General features: G+C 41.9%; 1 protein-coding gene and 1 long non-coding RNA gene across 2 annotated transcripts; both read right to left on the reverse strand.

Moving 5' to 3' along the window:
* Positions 1-12,636: 12,636 nt before the first annotated feature.
* Positions 12,637-13,452, reverse strand: LOC120667893. Its single transcript, XM_039947882.1, has 3 exons — positions 13,313-13,452; positions 13,152-13,203; positions 12,637-13,017 (listed from the first exon to the last, which is right to left on the reverse strand). Exons 1-3 carry the CDS (start codon positions 13,450-13,452, stop codon positions 12,637-12,639), a joined length of 573 nt encoding a protein of 190 aa, XP_039803816.1.
* Positions 13,453-15,288: 1,836 nt separating this feature from the next.
* On the reverse strand, positions 15,289-17,374 carry LOC120666193. Its single transcript, XR_005671613.1, has 2 exons — positions 17,113-17,374; positions 15,289-16,158 (listed from the first exon to the last, which is right to left on the reverse strand). It is a non-coding gene; the product is annotated as an uncharacterized LOC120666193 (long non-coding RNA).
* Between the last annotated feature and the right edge of the window lie 2,186 nt (positions 17,375-19,560).

Consider the following 19,560-nt stretch of genomic DNA (forward strand, 5'->3'; position numbering starts at 1 on the left):
ATGAGCCGAAACGGCACATAGTTCTTCCAGGTAAAAGAAAAGTTGTTGGAGTCGAGAATATTTCGGACAATTCGGAAGATTATGACCAGATTGATGACCTTCCTCCATTCTCAGTTGACGTTGACCCCAGCATCCTCTTATCCAAAGAGGACACGCCTTACTTACGCCGTGATCACGTCCAAGGCACTTTCATCAAAAGAAAGATTATCAATGTTCCAGTAGATAATGATGATGAGTAGTACTTTTATATAAATTATATATTGTATTTTCTCATTAAGTGATGTAATGTAACGCACCACGTCGTATTTGTCTCAATTCTCGATACTATTCGTCCAATTAGGACACAATATCATCTTCAGATAATATTATATTTTTGTATGGTATAAATATTATTTACTTTCGCTAATTTTGCATTACTAGGAGTGTTGAAACATTAAATTACAAACAAATAATCAAGTAATTTGCGAATTGATTACATCATTGTATATGCTATTACTGAAAAGACTTTTGAATATTTTTGCATGGATCAATCTGAAATTTTTTCGATTTATTACGAATAATAGAAGCATACTAACATATAAACCCTATAAGCTACACATAATTGATAATAGTAGCATATTTGTTAATTTACTTCAATTGCTATTATTATTGTGTAGATATAATTACTATAATTATTGTGTAGCTAAAAAAATTAAGATATAAATTTTTGTTGTATTATTTTAATTATTAAGCCTATTATAAATAAATTTATGAATATTAAAAATTTATTGTAAATGGGAACTGGCATGTCAATGTTAGCGCAAAATCCTAGAGACATACTCAATGTTATATACAGGGGGTTGCGTAAAAATAGCATGTGTCCCTTCATTCTCTTGCCATACAACCATTAGTGAGTCGTTCTTTGTTAGCCTCTTTTTTTCAATCCCTTCATATTAATAATACTATTTAATAACTATTATGATCAACATTAATTGGTTATGCGTATGTATATGCACAGCTTTCATTGGATATTGCTTTGTATTCGGATTGAGGAGCACAAGGTCTTGGTGTATGACTCGTTAAGGCAGGATATATCAAAGTACCAAAATATCATCGAGGTGGTAAATACTGCATGGAGTCGCTACCTCCACAAACACATAGGCTTGCCCATAGGTGAAATCGAGCCTCTTCATTGGGTGACTGATTTTCCGGTATGAATATACTCTCGCTACTAATGTCATTCGCAATAAACATCAGAAAAATTCTATATCGTAACCCACATTTGTCCATAGTGTTGGAGACAGGGCCAAGGAAACAACTTATGTGGATACTACGTATGCGAGTGGATCAACTCTTTTGCAAGTGAAAAAGGACAAATGACAGTGGAGACATTCAATGTACGTGAGCACAATCACATCTGCTCATTATTTTAATTCATTATTTTTTATTCTCATGTTTTTATCGAAAAATGTGACAGCGTTGGTGGATGAAAGAAGAACTCATTGAAATCGCTCGGATCAGGGCAATTCAAGAAGCTATATGCGGATTTCTACTCGATGAAGTCATAAATCCTAAGGGCGAATTTCATGGCGATCTCCGTATAAGCGTCGCCCAAGAAGATCCGACGACGAGGAAGTTGATACGTTACTATAGTTGATGTGCTTAATAATTTGTAATATCTCATGTACTTTTGAACTCCTAAGTGTTCCATACATGACAAATATATATATATATAAATAATGTTAGTGTAATATACTGTTCTAATAATACTGTGCAATGCAAATAGTACGACTATGTAGTCACATACGGTAGAAATACGCATAGCCATACGTATAAAAATGAAAAGAAAAGAAACATAAAAAAAACATTTAGTGCCGGCTAGTTATATCAGCCGGCACTAACCTTGCTGTGAGGACTCGGGCGGGGTCGGGCACGTTAGTGCCGGCTGGTATTTCGGACCGGCACTAACACGCGCGCGTTAGTGCCGGTCAGAGTAGCCGGCACTAACGTCTTTCACGTTAGTGCCGGCCATTTAGTGCCGGCCACAGAGACCGGCACTAATAAGCCGTTCTCCAACAGTGTTCCACCGTTGGTTTGCTATTGATTGACGTTACTTGGTCAGAGATTTGCACTGGAAACAGGTCGAAGTTTTTTGTTGCCTTTAAAGAAAAGCAGAGGTAGTACATGTACATTTCAGAGTGGCACAAGGTGTCGTGTTCTTGCTTCCAAGTTTTCTCCTAAAGTATTGTGTAGCAGGAATATAGCTTGTGTATAGCGCAGTTGATTGTGAGTCTGTCCTTTAAATTTCCAATGTGGAAAAATAAAAAGATACAAGCGAAGAATAGAAGCGAAGAACCAACTAATTTTAAAAGTTTACTAGTATATCTGCGCATGCGCATCCCTCTAGCTATGGACTTTTTTCATAGGAGATCTTTTTTCTATTTACCTTCGTAACACTACCGAAAATATTTTTAGGGTTGAATAAAACAACATTTATTGGAGCGAGTGCGGTACCTACTCCTACTTTCATTCATAGCTATAAATAGCTATTTGCAGAAACGGTGGTAACATGCTCGCCCTTGTAAATCCATTTCCAGGGGCGGGTCATGCCTTAACCCGTTCCTGAAAATATATTTGTAGGAGCGGATGACGCCATTATCCGCCCATAGAAATCCGTTTCCAGAGATGGGTGATGCCACTACACGTCTCTAAAATATTTTTCTATTTTACTAAGAAAAATTAGTTTAAATCTTAGAATATTACTAAACAAACAAAAAAGGTGAAACTTCTACACTATGGTTATTGTGAACTATAGATATAGAAAAAAATACATCAAGCATATCTCAATGTATATAAAGGTTAAGATTGTGGAAACCTAAGTATGATTTGAGTTGTATATCACATTATATAGTACAATACACGTGCAACTATGCTAAATGATTTTGTGATCCTAAACGGTCTTAAATGAATAATGTATAAACTATAAAATCATAAATCTTACCACTACAACTCTTCTATATTTTAAAATTAGAAAAATTATTATAGGTCTCTTCAACATTAAATCTTAAATCTTACCATTACAACTCTTCTAGATTTGAGTTGTATAAACTGGACTGTTAAATGACTTTAAATGAAAAAATTATCAACTACACAATTTTAGGTCTCTTCAACCTTTAGAATTTGAAATTAAGTTTAGCTTCATCCGAGATCATATCAAACAATTAACAATTTATATGCATTGGACCATTTCTAGAGACGGGTCATGCATCACCCGCCCCTCAAAATTGTTTTTAGTAGTAGATGGTGTCACCTGCCTGTCAAAATGCATTTCTAGGGGCGGTTTGAAAGCTACAGGGCCACCCTAGAAAAAAAGGATCGCTCTTTGTTGGCGGTCGATATCGATGATTTTCGTAGCCAACGCTCCACCTGATTTCATGAAACATAGGTCATAATCATGCCGTAACCTTTATATCTAATGAGTTCCACAAGTTTTGGTGTATATTTGATCTCAGGTACAACATATCCAAAATTGAGCCAAAACGGACACTGTTTAAACCGGAAGGCCCGAGTCCGGCCGACCGACATATCAACTGTGGAATTCACAAGTTGGAACCAGAAGGCTTGAGTCTCTAAGCACAAAAGAGGAATCCGGGGCCACAATCAGAAAACGAGACATGTCAAGCCCGGATCCACCTCCAGGAGCAACATCCAACCGTCAAGGATCATGACGGTGCAACGGACGGTCGAGATGCCACAGAAGGCAGGCCGCCCGGCCTTGTCCAAGCTGCCTGGCCCAAGAAATCAGCGTTTAGACCAAGAACCCGAAGCACGGACCTCCAGAGCAGGTCACAGCTGTCCAACAAAAAGGCAGTCCCAGGTGGAGACAAGGCCAGGCCAGCCGACCTAGGCCTGGCGGCCCGGCCCCACAAGTCAGCCACCGGCTGGCACCTTTCGCGTGGAGTTGAAGCCAAGCAGGAGATTGCATATTCTTGCAGCATCCGGCCAGTTACCGACCTCCAACTAGTATAAATAGGCCCACACCCCTCACTTGTAACACACACAACTTGGAACAAGAGAGTCTCAAAGATAGTTCATCCTCTAGTTAGAATAGGGAGAGTGTGAGGTGAGAGCTTTGGCGGAAGCCGAGGTAAAGGGGCGGAGTCGGGTTCTCTCGACCTTACCCCACTTTGTAGCCACCTTGGGGGAATTTATATAATCAAGTAAGTTCCTCATTTATCTTCAGTATCTTGCTAGTTTTACTTTTTACTTAAGTTACTTGTTTAGTTACTTCCCTTGATCTGCGGGATCCTGAGTCTGCGTAAGTAGCAAGTTCTACTTATTTGAGGTTTCTTCCTGCCTTAGTACACGGTAGGAGTAAGTAGCTCGATAGTTGTCGGCGTGTTGCCTAGGTTGGTTAGCTATCTCGGGTTGTGTTCCACCCCACAGTACCGTAGTGGTAGGCAGCAAGTGGTGAGAGCCTTGTCCGTCCCTCGAAGTCCACCACGTTCAAGTGTTTTCATAGCAGTAGTTATCGATGGAGATTGGACTCCCTTCTCACCCAGTCTGAGTCATTCTCTTAGACCGTCGAAGCAGATCAAGTTAGTAATCTAGCATGATAGCTTAGTAATTAGGAAATCTATCTGGAGTTAAACCCTCTACCCTCGTATCCCTTCTCCTTGGCAGGTTCGGCTGAATTGTTCTAGACCACTAGTCGAAGCTTATCGTTCCTTGGATTCGATATCCCAGGTATACTCCCTGGTGAATGCTACAATCGGTCTCTGTGCGCTTGCGGAGTAATTCGTTTAGGCTAAGGAGTGCCAACAAGCTTTCTGGCGCCGTTGCCGGGGAACGGTAGCAACACTAGTACTAGAGCTTTTCAGTTGTACACCTATCCACCTTTCCACCTTCCATATGGAATTCTCTCCTAGTTATCCGGCAGTTCGATCCTGCGAGTACATGGAACCGCCTCCATCTTGCCATCCCATCCTATCTGATGGTTACGAGATTCGTCCCAATCTCGTGGCCATGGGTCGTGCTAAGTCCTTGTCTGGCAGAAAGGATGAATGTCCCTACACTCACCTTGCAAGAATTCGAGGAGAATTGCTCTGTCCTCACCATACCCGATATGAACCAAAACACCCTACAATGGAAGCATTTCCCATTCTCTCTGATGGGAAATGCGAAAGTTTGGTACAACCGGACTGCAGGGAGAGTTGGAGGAGATTGGATTCAGTTGAAGGACGAGTTCTGCCTGTTCTTTTTCCCTATCTCCAAGGTGATCCCACATCATATGCATCTGCTTTCATTCAAGCAAGGCGATGGTGAATCACTTGGAGCAGCGTGGGCACGATTTATGCATCTAGCAACTTCTGGACCACCTCACAATATCCAGGAAGAGATGCTGATGCAACATTTCGTATACGGTCTCAACCCGGAGAGCGCGCATTTCATGAATCTCACCTCCGAGGGATCTGTCATGTACAAGACAGTGGTTGAAGTAAAGACTATCCTTGAGAGGGTCCTTCATTCCACTCAGTACACGGAAGTCTTCGACGATCCACAGGAGCCAGAAAAGCAGCCCACCGAAAAGAAGCAACTCCACATCATTTCTGCTGCATTCTCTCCACCTCCACCACACATAGAGGAAATCACCGAACCACCCAAGTCCCCAGATCATGAGCCCCTCATCAAATATATGCATATGTTCGTACCCGACCTCTTCTCAGAAGAGGAGTACATTGAACTCAGCAATGTTTCAACCATGCCGAAGGGGCATAAGTGCATATGCTCAAGATCTGAGGCATTCATTCCTGAAGCCACATCACAGATTGAGGGTCTTTCTGTGATCATGAGCAGGGAATGGACAGAAGAAGCAGAGTCTTGCAGTAGTATCATCCAGATCTACCGCAACCCGAGAATTCTCTTTTGCGCTATTGGGGACACCATTCCGCAAGAGATCTTTTATGATCCGAAGGTCGGGGTGAATCTGATGTCTAAGACCTCAGCAGATCACATATCAGCCGAGCAACCGCTGACTTTCTCTTGTAAGCACCTGAAGTGGATCGACGGCCAGATCATGGAAAGTCAAGAGATTCTCCGAGTTGTTCCCATATTGATGGGAAACAACAAAGGTTTACCTAGACTTCCACATCTTTGATATCTCAGAATGTGAAGAGTTCGTCTTGGTCGGAAGGCCAATAGAGCCACTTGTCAACCCCAATAGAGACCGAGCTACCCTCGAGGTTAAGGTTGGCAAAGAAAGTATCCCGGTCAACCTAGTGCGTTCATGCAACACAATTGCAGAAGCTAGGCCGGAGGAAGACCCACTAGAAGAGGAAGTGTGCACCATCCAAGAAGGACAAACTTAGCCTTCTCTTTTATGAAGATGCCACTCATTTCACCAAGGAAACAGATCTGGACGGCCAGAGTAAGCTTGACGGAGAGGAGAAACCGCAACCTTCTCTTCCTGAGCTGAAGCCACTGCCTCCTGGCTTGAAGTACGCCGTTCTTCACAACAACAGAGCCACCCAGTCGTCATTAGTGATAAGCTGACAGAGAGTGCAACTCGGCGACTCGTTGCACTCCAGAGAAGTACCGATCCATCATTGGGTACTCTCTGCATGACTTGAAGGGGATCAGCCCCAACTTATGTACCCATCACATCCCTATGGAACCGGACCATAAGCCATCAAGAGAACATCAATGACGGCGATGAGGGAGGTAGTCAAGAAAGAGGTTCTGAAGCTACTACACGCGGGTATCATCTACCCTGTGCAAGACAGTGAACGGGTCAGCCCAGTTCAAGTGGTTCAGAAGAAGGGAGGCATGACAGTGGTCCAAAATGAGAGAAATGAGCTCATACCTCCGAGGACAGTCACTGGTTGGCAAATGTGCATCGATTACCATATGCTTAATAAGGCTACCCGAAAAGATCACTTCCCTCTCCCCTTCATTGATGAGATGCTTGAACGGCTAGCCAAGCATTCATTCTTCTGCTACCTCGATGGATATTCTGGTTATCACCAAATTCCAATCCATCCGGATGACCAAAATAAGACTACCTTCACCTGTCCGTACAGCACGTTGGCCAATAGGCGAATGTCGTTTGGTCTATGCAACGCACCTGCTTCCTTTCAGAGGTGCATGATGGTGATCTTCTCTGATTTGATCGAGAATATCATGGAAGTGTTCATGGATGACTTCTCAGTCTATCGCAAGGGTTTCGACGAATGTCTTGAGAACTTAGATAAAGTCCTCAAGAGATGCCAAGAGATGCACTTTGTCCTTAATTGGGAAAAGTGCCATTTCATGCTCAGAGAAGGAATTGTCCTCGGACATAGAGTGTCCGAAAGAGGGATAGAAGTGGATCAAGCAATTGCCACCCCCGACGAATGTCAAGGGAGTGAGAAGTTTTTTGGGCCATGCTGGTGTGGCGGAACCACCCAAAATAAACTGGGCTGAGTGCGGTAATCATCACTGCTAGACAACTCTGATCAAAGACCGTACTACATGGCAGTTCCTCGAGTAAAGTCTCGATTAAAGCCACGCTAACTGAGATTGACACAAATAGCGACTAACACAAAGGCGAGCCCAGAGAGTACAACATAGAACATTTCTTACAACTCAGAGATTGGCAGCGGAAATCAAAACTGATTACAAACCAGTGAAGCAGAGTAAAGTACTACAGAGTTCTTAACTATTACATTTCATCGGAGTTCATTAATCAGCGGAAGATAAAAAGTACAACAATTACCGATACATAAGATGCCACAATGAAGCCCGTATGCGACATCACTCAGTAGGAGGGGTATCAACATAGGAGGGGTATCAACACGCGCTGAGGGACCGTCCCACTCAACAGACCAACCCGGAGGCAGACTACAAGGCCAGGTCAAACCAGCAATCATATCCTCAAAGTAAGTACCTGAAAAACAGTGCCACAAGCAAGGCTTAGAACTGCTGGTGCCGGGAAATTAGGGACATCGGGGAGAATGACCCGCACTGGAGAACATCCAGTCCCATTTCATCTTTGCATGAACTCCTACACGATACCCGAACGTCGGGGAGTACGCTAACCGAGAAGCAGCTTCCCGGCGGACTGACAGGGCTGTCACCACCTGTAGTCTACCCCAGTCAAATCGTGGACCACCATCATATCCGAGGGATCCCGCATACCCGGGCACCATGCCCGCATATGAGGTCACTACCTTAGCACCATCGGGTCCCCCACCCTTCGGATGGACAGGTAAGATGCTAAGGCAAGCCCGAAAGCACAAAGAACCGATATCCTTACCCAGATCTTCTGGTCCAAGCAAGCAACTAGTATAACATGATGAAGAATAGAACATGGCAAAGCAAGCTAAGAACATAGCAAGATAACCATGAACGAACTCTTTATTTAACGCATAATGATAGTTGGAATACAAAGCCAAACCAGAGGCCGAGAATTGCTTGCCGACCCCGAGACGACTAGATTCGCTAAGGAAATGAAGAACTAGCCTAGCTCCACTACCCTAAGGAATACAAGTCATAAGAGAGTGTGAGAGAGAGGCTTCCAAGTGGTGTATCTTGTGAGAGTGGTGGGAAGCCCCTTATATAGCTCTTGAGGTCGGTATCGCCAAGATTATACATGGAAACATTCATAACCATCTTTAGGAATATCAGATCAAGCTTCCCGCCAAAATGCACCTTGACGGAAAGTGGGCCAGGTTCGGCCGACCCATGGGGTCAGCCGGCCTCACCTCTCCGCCTCTGGCCACCGACCTTCTCTGGTACACTACCCTGTGGGTCCCCTACTTTGATATGTCTATGCCGGGGTTTGTTTGGTCGGTTTGCTCTGACATGTGGGCCTCTTTTGGATGTGTTACGCATGACGCGATCTTCTGTGACTTCGTCTGCGTATTCTTTGTGTTTTCTTCTTATTCCGGACTTGTGCTCCTGAAATCATAAACCTTCCGAAACAACTATGGAGCTTGGTTAGTGATACAAATATACGAGTAAGAGGTATAATTTTCCTTCTTTTGTGAGTATAGTTGACGGTCATATTTTGCACTTAACGACCGTCAACAAGCATCTTACTTCTAAACATGCATGGTAATAAAGCATTAATTCATACAACAAGATTAATCATTAACATATTCCACTTATTACTCTATGTGACATAAATTGTTAAGGCTTTCTCCAACAGCGGACGCATACGGGAACGCAAAGGCAAAAATGCGTCTCGAAACGTACTGTAACATTATGCATCAGCCTCCAACAGAGGATGCATATGAGGGATCCATTTTGCGTTGGAGGAGAGAGACGACGCAAAAATGAGTACCCTCTCTCCTCGATGCATCGGCCCCCAGAGCAACGACCGCGCTGTAGAGATTTCCCCTCCGAGGCGGATGAGGGTCTTGCTCCGAGGGCAGAGTTGGAGCTACAGTGTGGTGCGGCGGTGTATGGTCCGAGCAATGACGACAGGCTCGACTCTGATCGACAATCCGCTACTAATGTCACAATTCATTTCGGTACATGTGGGACGGATCTAACGGATCTGCGTCCCAGGACTGAACTATCCCTGTGTCTCCCTTGGCCCTTTCTTCATCGCATCGTAATTCCAGGAAGCAGGCACCGAAATTGTAGTGCTGCTTGAATCTGGCTGCTGTTGAACGCATGGTGGTTCGATTAGCCCAACGCAGCAGTAGATGGGTCATTATTGCTGTAAGTAGCGTAGTGTAGTTGCACAATGGGCATGCTGTGTGCAGTAGTGCGTATACCATAATTTTGCTTGATTTAACACTACATGTTGCATTAGTCTCTAGCACTGCACACAGTTACGGTTCTTTTAGTTGGATTATAGCACTAGTTTACGCATTGATATAGGACTTTACCTCCCTGCTTCGTGTAGATGGACAATCAGCAGGATATTTCTGGACTTGACCATTCGCATGATGCAAAGGGCCTCCATTCTCCTGATGCGTTTGAGTGAAGAACTGCTTGTGCCTGGGAAGGTGCTCTCCGAGGTCGAGCTTGTGGACCTCAAGTTTCGCATTGAGGTCATTGCAGATGGACTAAACAAGGACTCCCTTTCTTTCCAGGCCGCACTTGACGACGTGAACAAGGCTACTGACGATCGCAATCTGTCTGAGCTTATACCCAGCGATGTGTCATCACCTATCTCTCCACCACCACTCGAGTACTTGTCGGTGAAGGATCACATTGAGGAGTTCTGGGGCGTCGACTACGACAGTGACGTCATGCCCAATTTCAGTGACTAAGGCTGCTAGTGTACTTTGTTGGGTTGTAGGATTGAGAAAGTAGTATCTCCTCATGAAATAGGCACAAGTACATGTGTGGCTATGTAATCCCACTATAATAAAACTTGTGCCGTAGTGTTTAGTTGTTTCTGTGCTGAACCATATGGTTAGTAGTTGTGGACCTTGATCTGTTTAAACCTACGTTTGAAGTGTTGAGCTTAATGTCATGGCTTGCTTATTTGAATCAGGAAATATGTTTGTGCTATGTGGTCAATTTAATGCATTGACATTGTTTATGAATGTTTTGGCAAGGATGGAGAACCAACACTACAATAATGACCAGTGGGCTTATGATCTTGTTGCAAATATTGACCATCAACTTCCAAACTGTCAGGAGAGTCCGCATGTATGTTGCCAAGTATTTTTTTGTTTGTATTTTCTTCTGTATGACCAAGTAATTTTCATATATGTTGGAAATTTGTCCCAGTTGGGCGCTCATAATGGGGTTGGCAATGAGGGAGGGACTGACACCTCCAATGCACCGGTTGTTGATTTGGAAGAACAAACACCAAGGCAGTCTCGTAGGAGACCACCAACGGTCCTGAAGAATGTCTCCAGAAGGGGAGGAGGTTTCACCAAAGACGAAGATGCAATTATCTGCTCTGCTTTCCTGAATGTCAGTAAAGATGTCGTTGTAGGAGTTAACCAGAGTAGTGGTGGATACTACAAACGAATGCATGAATTTTTCGAGGCCCACAAGCCACTTGGGTCTAACCGTAGCCAACTTGCAATTAAAGGGCGATGGGGGTAATCCAAAACGCTCTTAACAGGTTCTCTGGATTTCAGTCAATAATTTATCAAAGGAATGAGAGCGGTAAGAATGAGCAGGACAGGGTAAGTCCATGCTCATTTAACATCAATTTATTTTTCCGCTGTTTACCATGAAATTAATATTGGATTTTGTCCTTACTTTAGATTGATGAAGCTGTGAAGATGTTCGAGGAGAAAGAGCCATTCAGCTTCATGCATTGTTGGCGGATTCTACGTGAGGAACCCAAGTGGAATGATCGGTTACTGGAATTGAACAACACACCACCGATACATGTCGCCGGTAATGGAAGCCCTATGCAAGGCAATACTGGCAATGAAACAGAAGCTCCAGTCAGGACAGGAGGGAGAGATAAGGTGAAGAAGAAGAGATCCAATGCCCTGTTCGACACCTCAGATTCAAGCACTGCGGTGGAGATGTTGCAAGAGATGACCACCAGCCGACATGCTCGCTTGCAGAAACAAGATGCGCAGATGGCTGAAATTCTTAGCTGTAAGGATGAGAAAATCAAGATTCAGAAGGAGATGCTTGAAAATCAGAAGAGGGAAATAGAACTGCGACAGAAGCAACATGAAGAAAATCTATTGGCCACGCAGAAGAATCAAGAAATTAGGCTCATGGAATCAGAGGCTCAGCTACTAAACGCAGAGGCAGGGATTATGTCCATGGACCTAGATAAGCTGGCACCTCATATTCATGCCTACTACACTAGCATGCAGAAGCGTATAATGGAACGTCGTGGATTTGGGGGTTCATCAGAAAATTGAGAAGACGAATGATGTCTCATCTGTGTTTGTAACTTGTGAACTATGTTCATGGACCATTTGATCGTAATATTTGTGTGTAGACCGTTGTTTGTGAACAATTTGTTTCTAATATTTGTTTGTGAACAATGTGACAGCTATGTGGCATATTAATTACTTTTCTAGGAACATGGCTACTAAATTCCAGTTGCTTGACAAAATATAGTTGGGTGACAAAATACAACTTCTCATGCTGTAACGTTATATTCCAGCTACTACCAGTTGTGCTGACACTACCATCACCACCTAATCCACACCTATGCTACTACAACATTATAGTTTAGCTGCAACCAAAAGCCCGAACTCAAGCTAGACTTGTGCAACAATATTTCCCTTCCTCTTAGTGCCCGTGCATCCTTGCAAAGGGTCCACTTGAAGTACCATACAACTCCCAAATGTGCTCCATAAGATCATTGCACAGACTTGCGCTTGTTTCCTTGCTATTGATGACACTGTATGCATCAATTAGCTGGGCTATAGCAGGGACGTTCCTGTTTTGGTTGATTATAGGGTTGGCTGCTCCTGGCCTCTCGGAGTTATGAAGCTGTGCCACATCCTTCCCTCTCTCATCTACAATGATCATGTTGTGGAGTATAACACAAGCCCGAACTATTGAATTGAGATCCCTCGGATTCCACAATCGAGCTGGGCTATGTAAAATCTTCCATTTCGCCCGCAGTACACCAAAGGTTCTCTCCACATCTTTCCTGCAAGACTCTTGTCTCCTTGCATAAACGCTGTGCTTCTTACTAACAGGAGCACTAATACTCTTGACCAATGTAGCCTAGTCAGGGTATATCCCATCTGCTAGGTAGTAGCCCATCGAATAGATGTTACCATTCACAGTGAATTCAACTTCAAGGGCATTGCCATTGGCAAGATCATCAAAGACAGGTGATCGATTCAAGACATTGATATCATTGTGAGACCCAGGGAGCCCAAAGAAGGCGTGCCATATCCTCAAGTCTTCTGAAGCAACAGCCTCTAGAATCATTGTAGGATTGCCCTTATGTCCCTTGTAGACGCCATGCCAACCACTTGGGCAATTAGCCCACTCCCAATGCATGCAGTCGATGCTTCCAATCATGCCAGGGAACCCTCGCGCTGCATTTGATCTCATCATCTCTTCAATTTCATGTTGTCTTGGTGATCGTAAGTACTCTTCCTGATACACAGAGATCACCGTTTTCACAAATACCTTCACACATTTAAGTACCGTGCTTTCCCCCATCACTTGTGAATGGGAGAAAAACCCTTTGCTCCAGCTGCATTCCGTCGCTGCTTGAAGAAGGAGTTTGCCGTTGTGAGTTCATCAATAATGTGCAGGAAAAGAGGCTTCCTCATTCGGTACCTGCCACAGAATCATTCGACACTCCCTAATAAGATGGAATTCAACTTTAGGGGCACAAAACCATATCAATTATATGATATCAATACAGAAACCAAAAGCAACCCAATACCTTCGGCGAAATTGATCATCCTCGAATATTGATTCTTCATCAAAATACTTCAGCATCAAAAGGCACTCTGCAGCCGCCCGATCACGCTTGTATATCTTGTGACCAAAGACAGACCCTCCCCAACGACGTTTCCTACCCATGGATACTATGATTGCTGCAGCTTGGAGATCTTCCTCCTCACTTTCCCCTCCCGATGAACCATGGACTTGCTCAAATACCTCCAAGCCATAGCTATTAATCGTATAGAAACCAAATCATTAACTCTAGTATACATCGTGCAACCGAGCGATTCCACATTTAGGTCTTCGCATAAATCAAATGCATACCGTTCTGGTGCTAGTCTCCTGGCTGTGCTGATGTGCGGGACGACGTCGGAGACTGCTGCTCTCTGGCCGACGAGGCGACGGTGTCGACGATGCACGCAAGGACCCCAGCCCCGCCAGGTTCCCGCGCGGCAGCAACGCCCGCGCCAACACCAGGCACCGCGGTAAATGCGTCCGAGCGCGGGAAAATACACTTGCCCCTGGTAAAAGCCCGCCAACCAACCGTCTCCCTCAGTTTGCCTCTCCGTTTGTGTCTTCCGTTGGAGTGCATAATATTTGCATGCCGCTATCCACAGACACAGAGAAGTCATTCGTACAAATGGATACTCAAATATGCATTCCATTGTTGGAGAAAGCCTAAGCAGTCTCAAACCGTGAGAGGCGAACGATTCGAATCGAATTTGTAACACACCAGGTATCACGCAACCCTAGGATGCAACACCACCACACTACAAGATGCCGAAATAGAAAAATTTCGACAGCATGAGCCTAGAAATGAGCACAATGCGGAAGCAACGATAGACAGATATACAAAAAAAAGTGTGATACTCCAATAAGACAAATGTACAACCTGTACAAAAATGATTAAAGTTACTATAAGTAGATCTTACAAACTCTGATTTATGCACCAAAACATTATGAGATCCAGAACAAGTGTATGGCATGCAACTAATCCACTTTAGTTCATGCTAGCTTCAAAGGATAACCTGGGGAGGGATAAACAATGGTGAGATTGAATAATCTCATCAAGTAAACTACTTTAACAAACTATTTAAACCGCAATAGATTAATAAATGATTTGATAAAGTAGCAAGTATCAAAAGATAGCTCCACCATTTTGACAGATGTACCAATAGCATAGCAAGGATGAAATAATATTATTTTGATACCAATCTACTAATAATGAATGACATAAGATTCAAATAGGACGATAGTAAGCAACCCTTAACACAACAATAGCATATAGGTCTCCGTAGCAACTACAAACAAAGATAGCAATGTGCTGATCATATATTAATAAAAATAGAATAAAACTTGTAATCCAATTAGGATGCAAAGGAATGCAAGGAAACAACACGTACAATATCTCCATAATCCCGTAAGTCATACAAAATGCCCATCACCATAGAGAAGCATCACTATCACATTATTTTCGTTGCAGCCATATCAACCAATATCCAAATTTCCATACAATAAAGCAAGTGCATGTAAAAGGCACACATATGGTATATCCAACTCTCATAAACCACATCGCAGTGCATGTCTCCATAAGGGCATAGTATATGTTTATAACAACATATCTCCATCACATCCAACATTAAACCATAAAAGAAATGCATATCAATGCACATGAACTCTTGCCTTCATACCCATCAAGGGATGAAGCTGCACCTCTATGCCAAACCAATGATTTATGCACATGGATGCATATGATCTCCTGCCTTCATACCCAACAAGGTATGAAGCTACATCGTTATACCCAATAAACGATGTTGTACCGGTACGGTCGCAACCTTAGGATTGCAACATAACTCCAACTGCAATGCAACATGATGCAATGCAACATGATGCAATGCCACAAGTTAAATTCCATATCCAAATAATATTCAAATACCATATACTCCATATCCAAATACCATGTACTCCATGATAGAAAAAGAGAACAATCCATGATAATTAATATAGAGAGATACAAGCGGTGCTTCTGTAACACAAATAACATCAATCATGATTAAATAATGTAGTCTCACATATGCCAAACATCAACCAAATAGTTAATCAAGCCATCATATCTATAGATCATCGTGATCTTAAGGAAAAAGGATAGCATGTTGCCATGAGTAATTGAAACATAGAGTAGAACACTAATTTCATAATCCAAGCCCAAAGCACATCTATCATATCAAAGAAAGAAAAAAAGTTTCTAAGCAGAGCTAGTCAACCCAAAGTTCAATTCTTATATTTGAACTCATATACCAAAGAATAGTAGAAAATTACTTTGAACCTTATTCGTAATCCCAACTCCAATTTACCCACACATGATAGCACTAGGAGATATAGGTAGTGTAAACACCACAGAGATTTTCATACACCAAGATTAACATAACCTCTACTATAATAGGCCCACTCATTAGTAAACCACCAAGGATTCCATAGATTTTACTCACAAGAAAACATGTCATAGTATAAATTACTAAATATATGACATGTAAAAACACTTTCATCCCTAGCTATAAATTCAAAGTTCACCACATATAGTCCAATTCATTTATCTATCCACCCATGTTGAAACAAAAAGACACATTAGCTCTAAACTTATATTAGAACCAATGTTTCATACTTCGCCCAATAATTTTGAGCCATGTCTAAATTTGTTATATTATCACTTATAAGCATGTGTATTGTATTTTATAAGTGGAGGCAGTAAAAATAGAATGTTAAAGTTGTAGCAATGCAACAGCTACGTTCACTTGCCTCCAATGAAGGGATGACCGCTTTAGACGCGATTGTGGGCACTACAACCTGTTTTGACAATGCAATATCTGATAATAAATTATGCCAACAAGTTTTACGGTAAGTAAAGCGCCCTAAGTGCCCTCCCAAATCACCATCAAACCCAAACATCGAAAAGACCACAAGGCAATTGCAGCACTGCTGCTTCACTTTTTTGTATCTTTTAATCTACAAAAGATATGATAGAAAATAATATATTGTTGGAATTTACAAAGAAAAACCTAAAACTTCCATGGAGGAACCTTATTTTTATTATGGCCTTAAGATGGTCGAAACTAGAGTTGAAAGCAGAATTTTGAATCTGCTCAGAAATCAGGACAGCAAGCCTAATAATTATGCATCTCCAAATTCATGTGTCCCAATATTATGAAACTCAACCAGAAGGTAGATAGCTCCATAACCTCCAACTTTGGTAGTATGAACTTTGCTAAAAGGGTCAGTAAGATGGCCTAGAGAAGGGCTAATCCTTAACTCCAAATTCTGCTGACAAAACAAGAAGACTGATTTATAAAATCTAAATCTGAAGCTATACTTATCCAAAAAATACAATCTTTACCAATCTGGAAAGGTATTGAAAATTACTACAAGTTTCTCAAGGTCAAAAAGTCTAATTATGCCTTTAAGGTTTTCAGAAACCTCCGTGATCCAATACTGTCCAGATTTTCGTCAGAAAATGACAGGTATCTCATAAAATCCATATCTCTCAAATCCCTCGGGTTAACATCACGAATTTGGTAAGCTACTAGATTTGGTAAGCTACAACTTTATAGTTTACCACAAGATTTATTACAATCTCTAAGTAGCCCAAATCGCTCTCTCAAACACAGCTACAGTAACTGCGAAACTGAAATCCGAGGGAGACACCCAAAAGTCCTCTCTCTCCCCCTCTAATCCACTTAATCGCCAACCTAAACTCGCACATGAACATCTAATCAGTGTAGGGAAGGGAAAAATCAAACTCACCTTGGTTTTCCCCAAACCCTAGGGCAACGGGAAGAGAGGGAGAAGGGCCAATCCACCTCAAAGATACACCTCCCCGTCCTCCCCTTGATGTCCCCGATCTGTTTTGCTAGTCTTCCCCAAGGATTTAGTGCTGCAGAGCTTGGATTCAAAGGTAGGCAGCCATGGGAGGGGAGGAAGAGAGGAAGAACGTGAGGAAGAAGGGGAAGGGGTCAGTCAGGGGGAAGGGGTCAGTCAGGAGGGAGGGGCGTGAGTGAAGGAGGGGGTGGGCTGGCTGGGCCTGGACCCCTTTTAAAAACCTTTTTTTTCTTTGTTTTTTCCTAGTGTTACAGAGTTTCTTAACCTTACTACGCAAATCTAACTCACATGTATGGAGAACTACGCCACCCACACGATTTTTCTCATTTCTTTCCAGTTGGAGGATCCGAGTCATCCCCCTCGACTACAGAGTACGACTACTCGCAGCCGCATGGCGCGACCATCCTGAACGGCTTCAGAAGAGAATGAATGATCGTTCCACTCGCCGGTCCAATCAGGTACTTAAGCTTACCGATTACCATATTTCTCGGCATGTGGCTGGTACTTTCAAAAGCTTAATGAAATGTGCCACACATCGCGACCTTAACATTTTGTCACTACACCGACAGGGTATCACACACAACCCTGTCCATCATCCTTATATTCTTGAAGAATGCAAAAGCATTTCAACTCTTATAATCTCGCGAGTAGCAGGAAACTACTCGATTTTTTACCGGTCCTAATTAGCCAAGCATCTAGTCGGGATAACACTGGGTAAACATTACATAGGCACCTAGGAACATGCATCTAAGGTTACAAACAATGTCAGGAAACTTAAATGCATAAATAAATAAATTATTACAACACATATTGAATGAATATACAAAAATAGTAGGATCAAATGCACGGGGCTTGCCTTCTTGGGCACTGCTAGCTTGAGGCTCTTCTGTACTTTGGCCCAGATCTTGATTCAGTTCAATAAAGTTTACAGAGTCACTCTCCGGAGTGGCAGTATTCGCAGGAACTAATTTGTAATTGCCGTCAGATAGATGTACCGATTCTATATGCATGCAGAGACGATATTGGTTACAACATGATATCACTTATTCTTTCCTTCACTATAAAGTTGTAATCCAACAAAAGAAGTGATTTCAGTGATTCGCTTGGTAACTCAACTTTTTGGGCAGTCATTTATAGAGTAGTAATTATATTTACTTTACTTCATTATTGACCTGGGTGGCAGTTTTTAATTTCTAGACTAGAAACATAAGGATACTTTACAACATTTACAACAGAAGCTACAGACATAATCTGGTGCTGCAAATTTTATATCTAACATATCAGATGCTCTAGAATGTAAAGTAAAATTTTCAGAAAATAACAGTAATGTAGCTAAACATGAAAATTCATGAACTCAGAATATGCTAGGAACAACATAATTTTGTACAGAAAGTTGTGCACGGATTCTGGTGTTCAAAATTTTACAGTAACATCTGCACATGAAATTCTCAGCACTGTAATTTTCCTAGAATTAATCTAAGCATATAACAGGAGACATAAAATTGACAAGTTAAACATGAACATATCAAATTTTATTTCTACAACGACTTCTACAAGGTTTCTGTGCGTCAAACTTTTACCAGAGCTTAGTTTCACACAAACATGCTTCAGTAAAAATATAGAGCATTTTAAACAACATTAACTTTACCAATGAATAAGACTAAGTATAAGCATGCATAATTATTCAAAAAAATAAAATGTCCAGTACAGCATGCCAAACTTTTTCTGCGGCATCTAGATACACTGGCTAGGCACGGGAGCAAAAATCATGAACATTTATGCAGATTTTAACTAGAACAAAAATAACAATTCTAGCTAGGACATAACATGCATAATTTGTAACTAAAGTTCTATTCATCCAATGCATCTCAAATTTTGCAGACATGAATATATGGCCAAAATGAAATTACACAATTATTTCCAGATTTTGCTATGCACAGAAACTATTTACCACAAATAAAACCTACTTAACAAGCATTAAATCAAATATATAGCTACATAGATCTAAAACTTCTCCAACTTGGACGATAGTAAGGTTTTAGTAACATGCTTGCACAGAAAAAAGTTTCAAACATAGAACCCTAATATTTCTACCAAAAATAATTCATGAAGCATACTAGTAGATCTAGGAATCTTTGAGTTTTGACCTAGTTACAGATGTCCATTTGTATTCAAGTTTTTACCAGAAGCTACAAACAGTAGAAGACACATTGTAGCCAAAAACCTGCTATAGTTACTGAGTACAACTCCTAGAACAATTATTCTCTATTTAATCTTCTATTTAATCTAGAGATAAAAATATCCATAATTTGTCCATAGGTCTGTGGACAAATTTGTAGATCTTGTCACAAGGATTCTAGAACATTTTAGTTT

Source organism: Panicum virgatum, chromosome 3N, assembly GCF_016808335.1.
Source record: "Panicum virgatum strain AP13 chromosome 3N, P.virgatum_v5, whole genome shotgun sequence".
Taxonomy (NCBI): Eukaryota; Viridiplantae; Streptophyta; class Magnoliopsida; order Poales; family Poaceae; genus Panicum; species Panicum virgatum.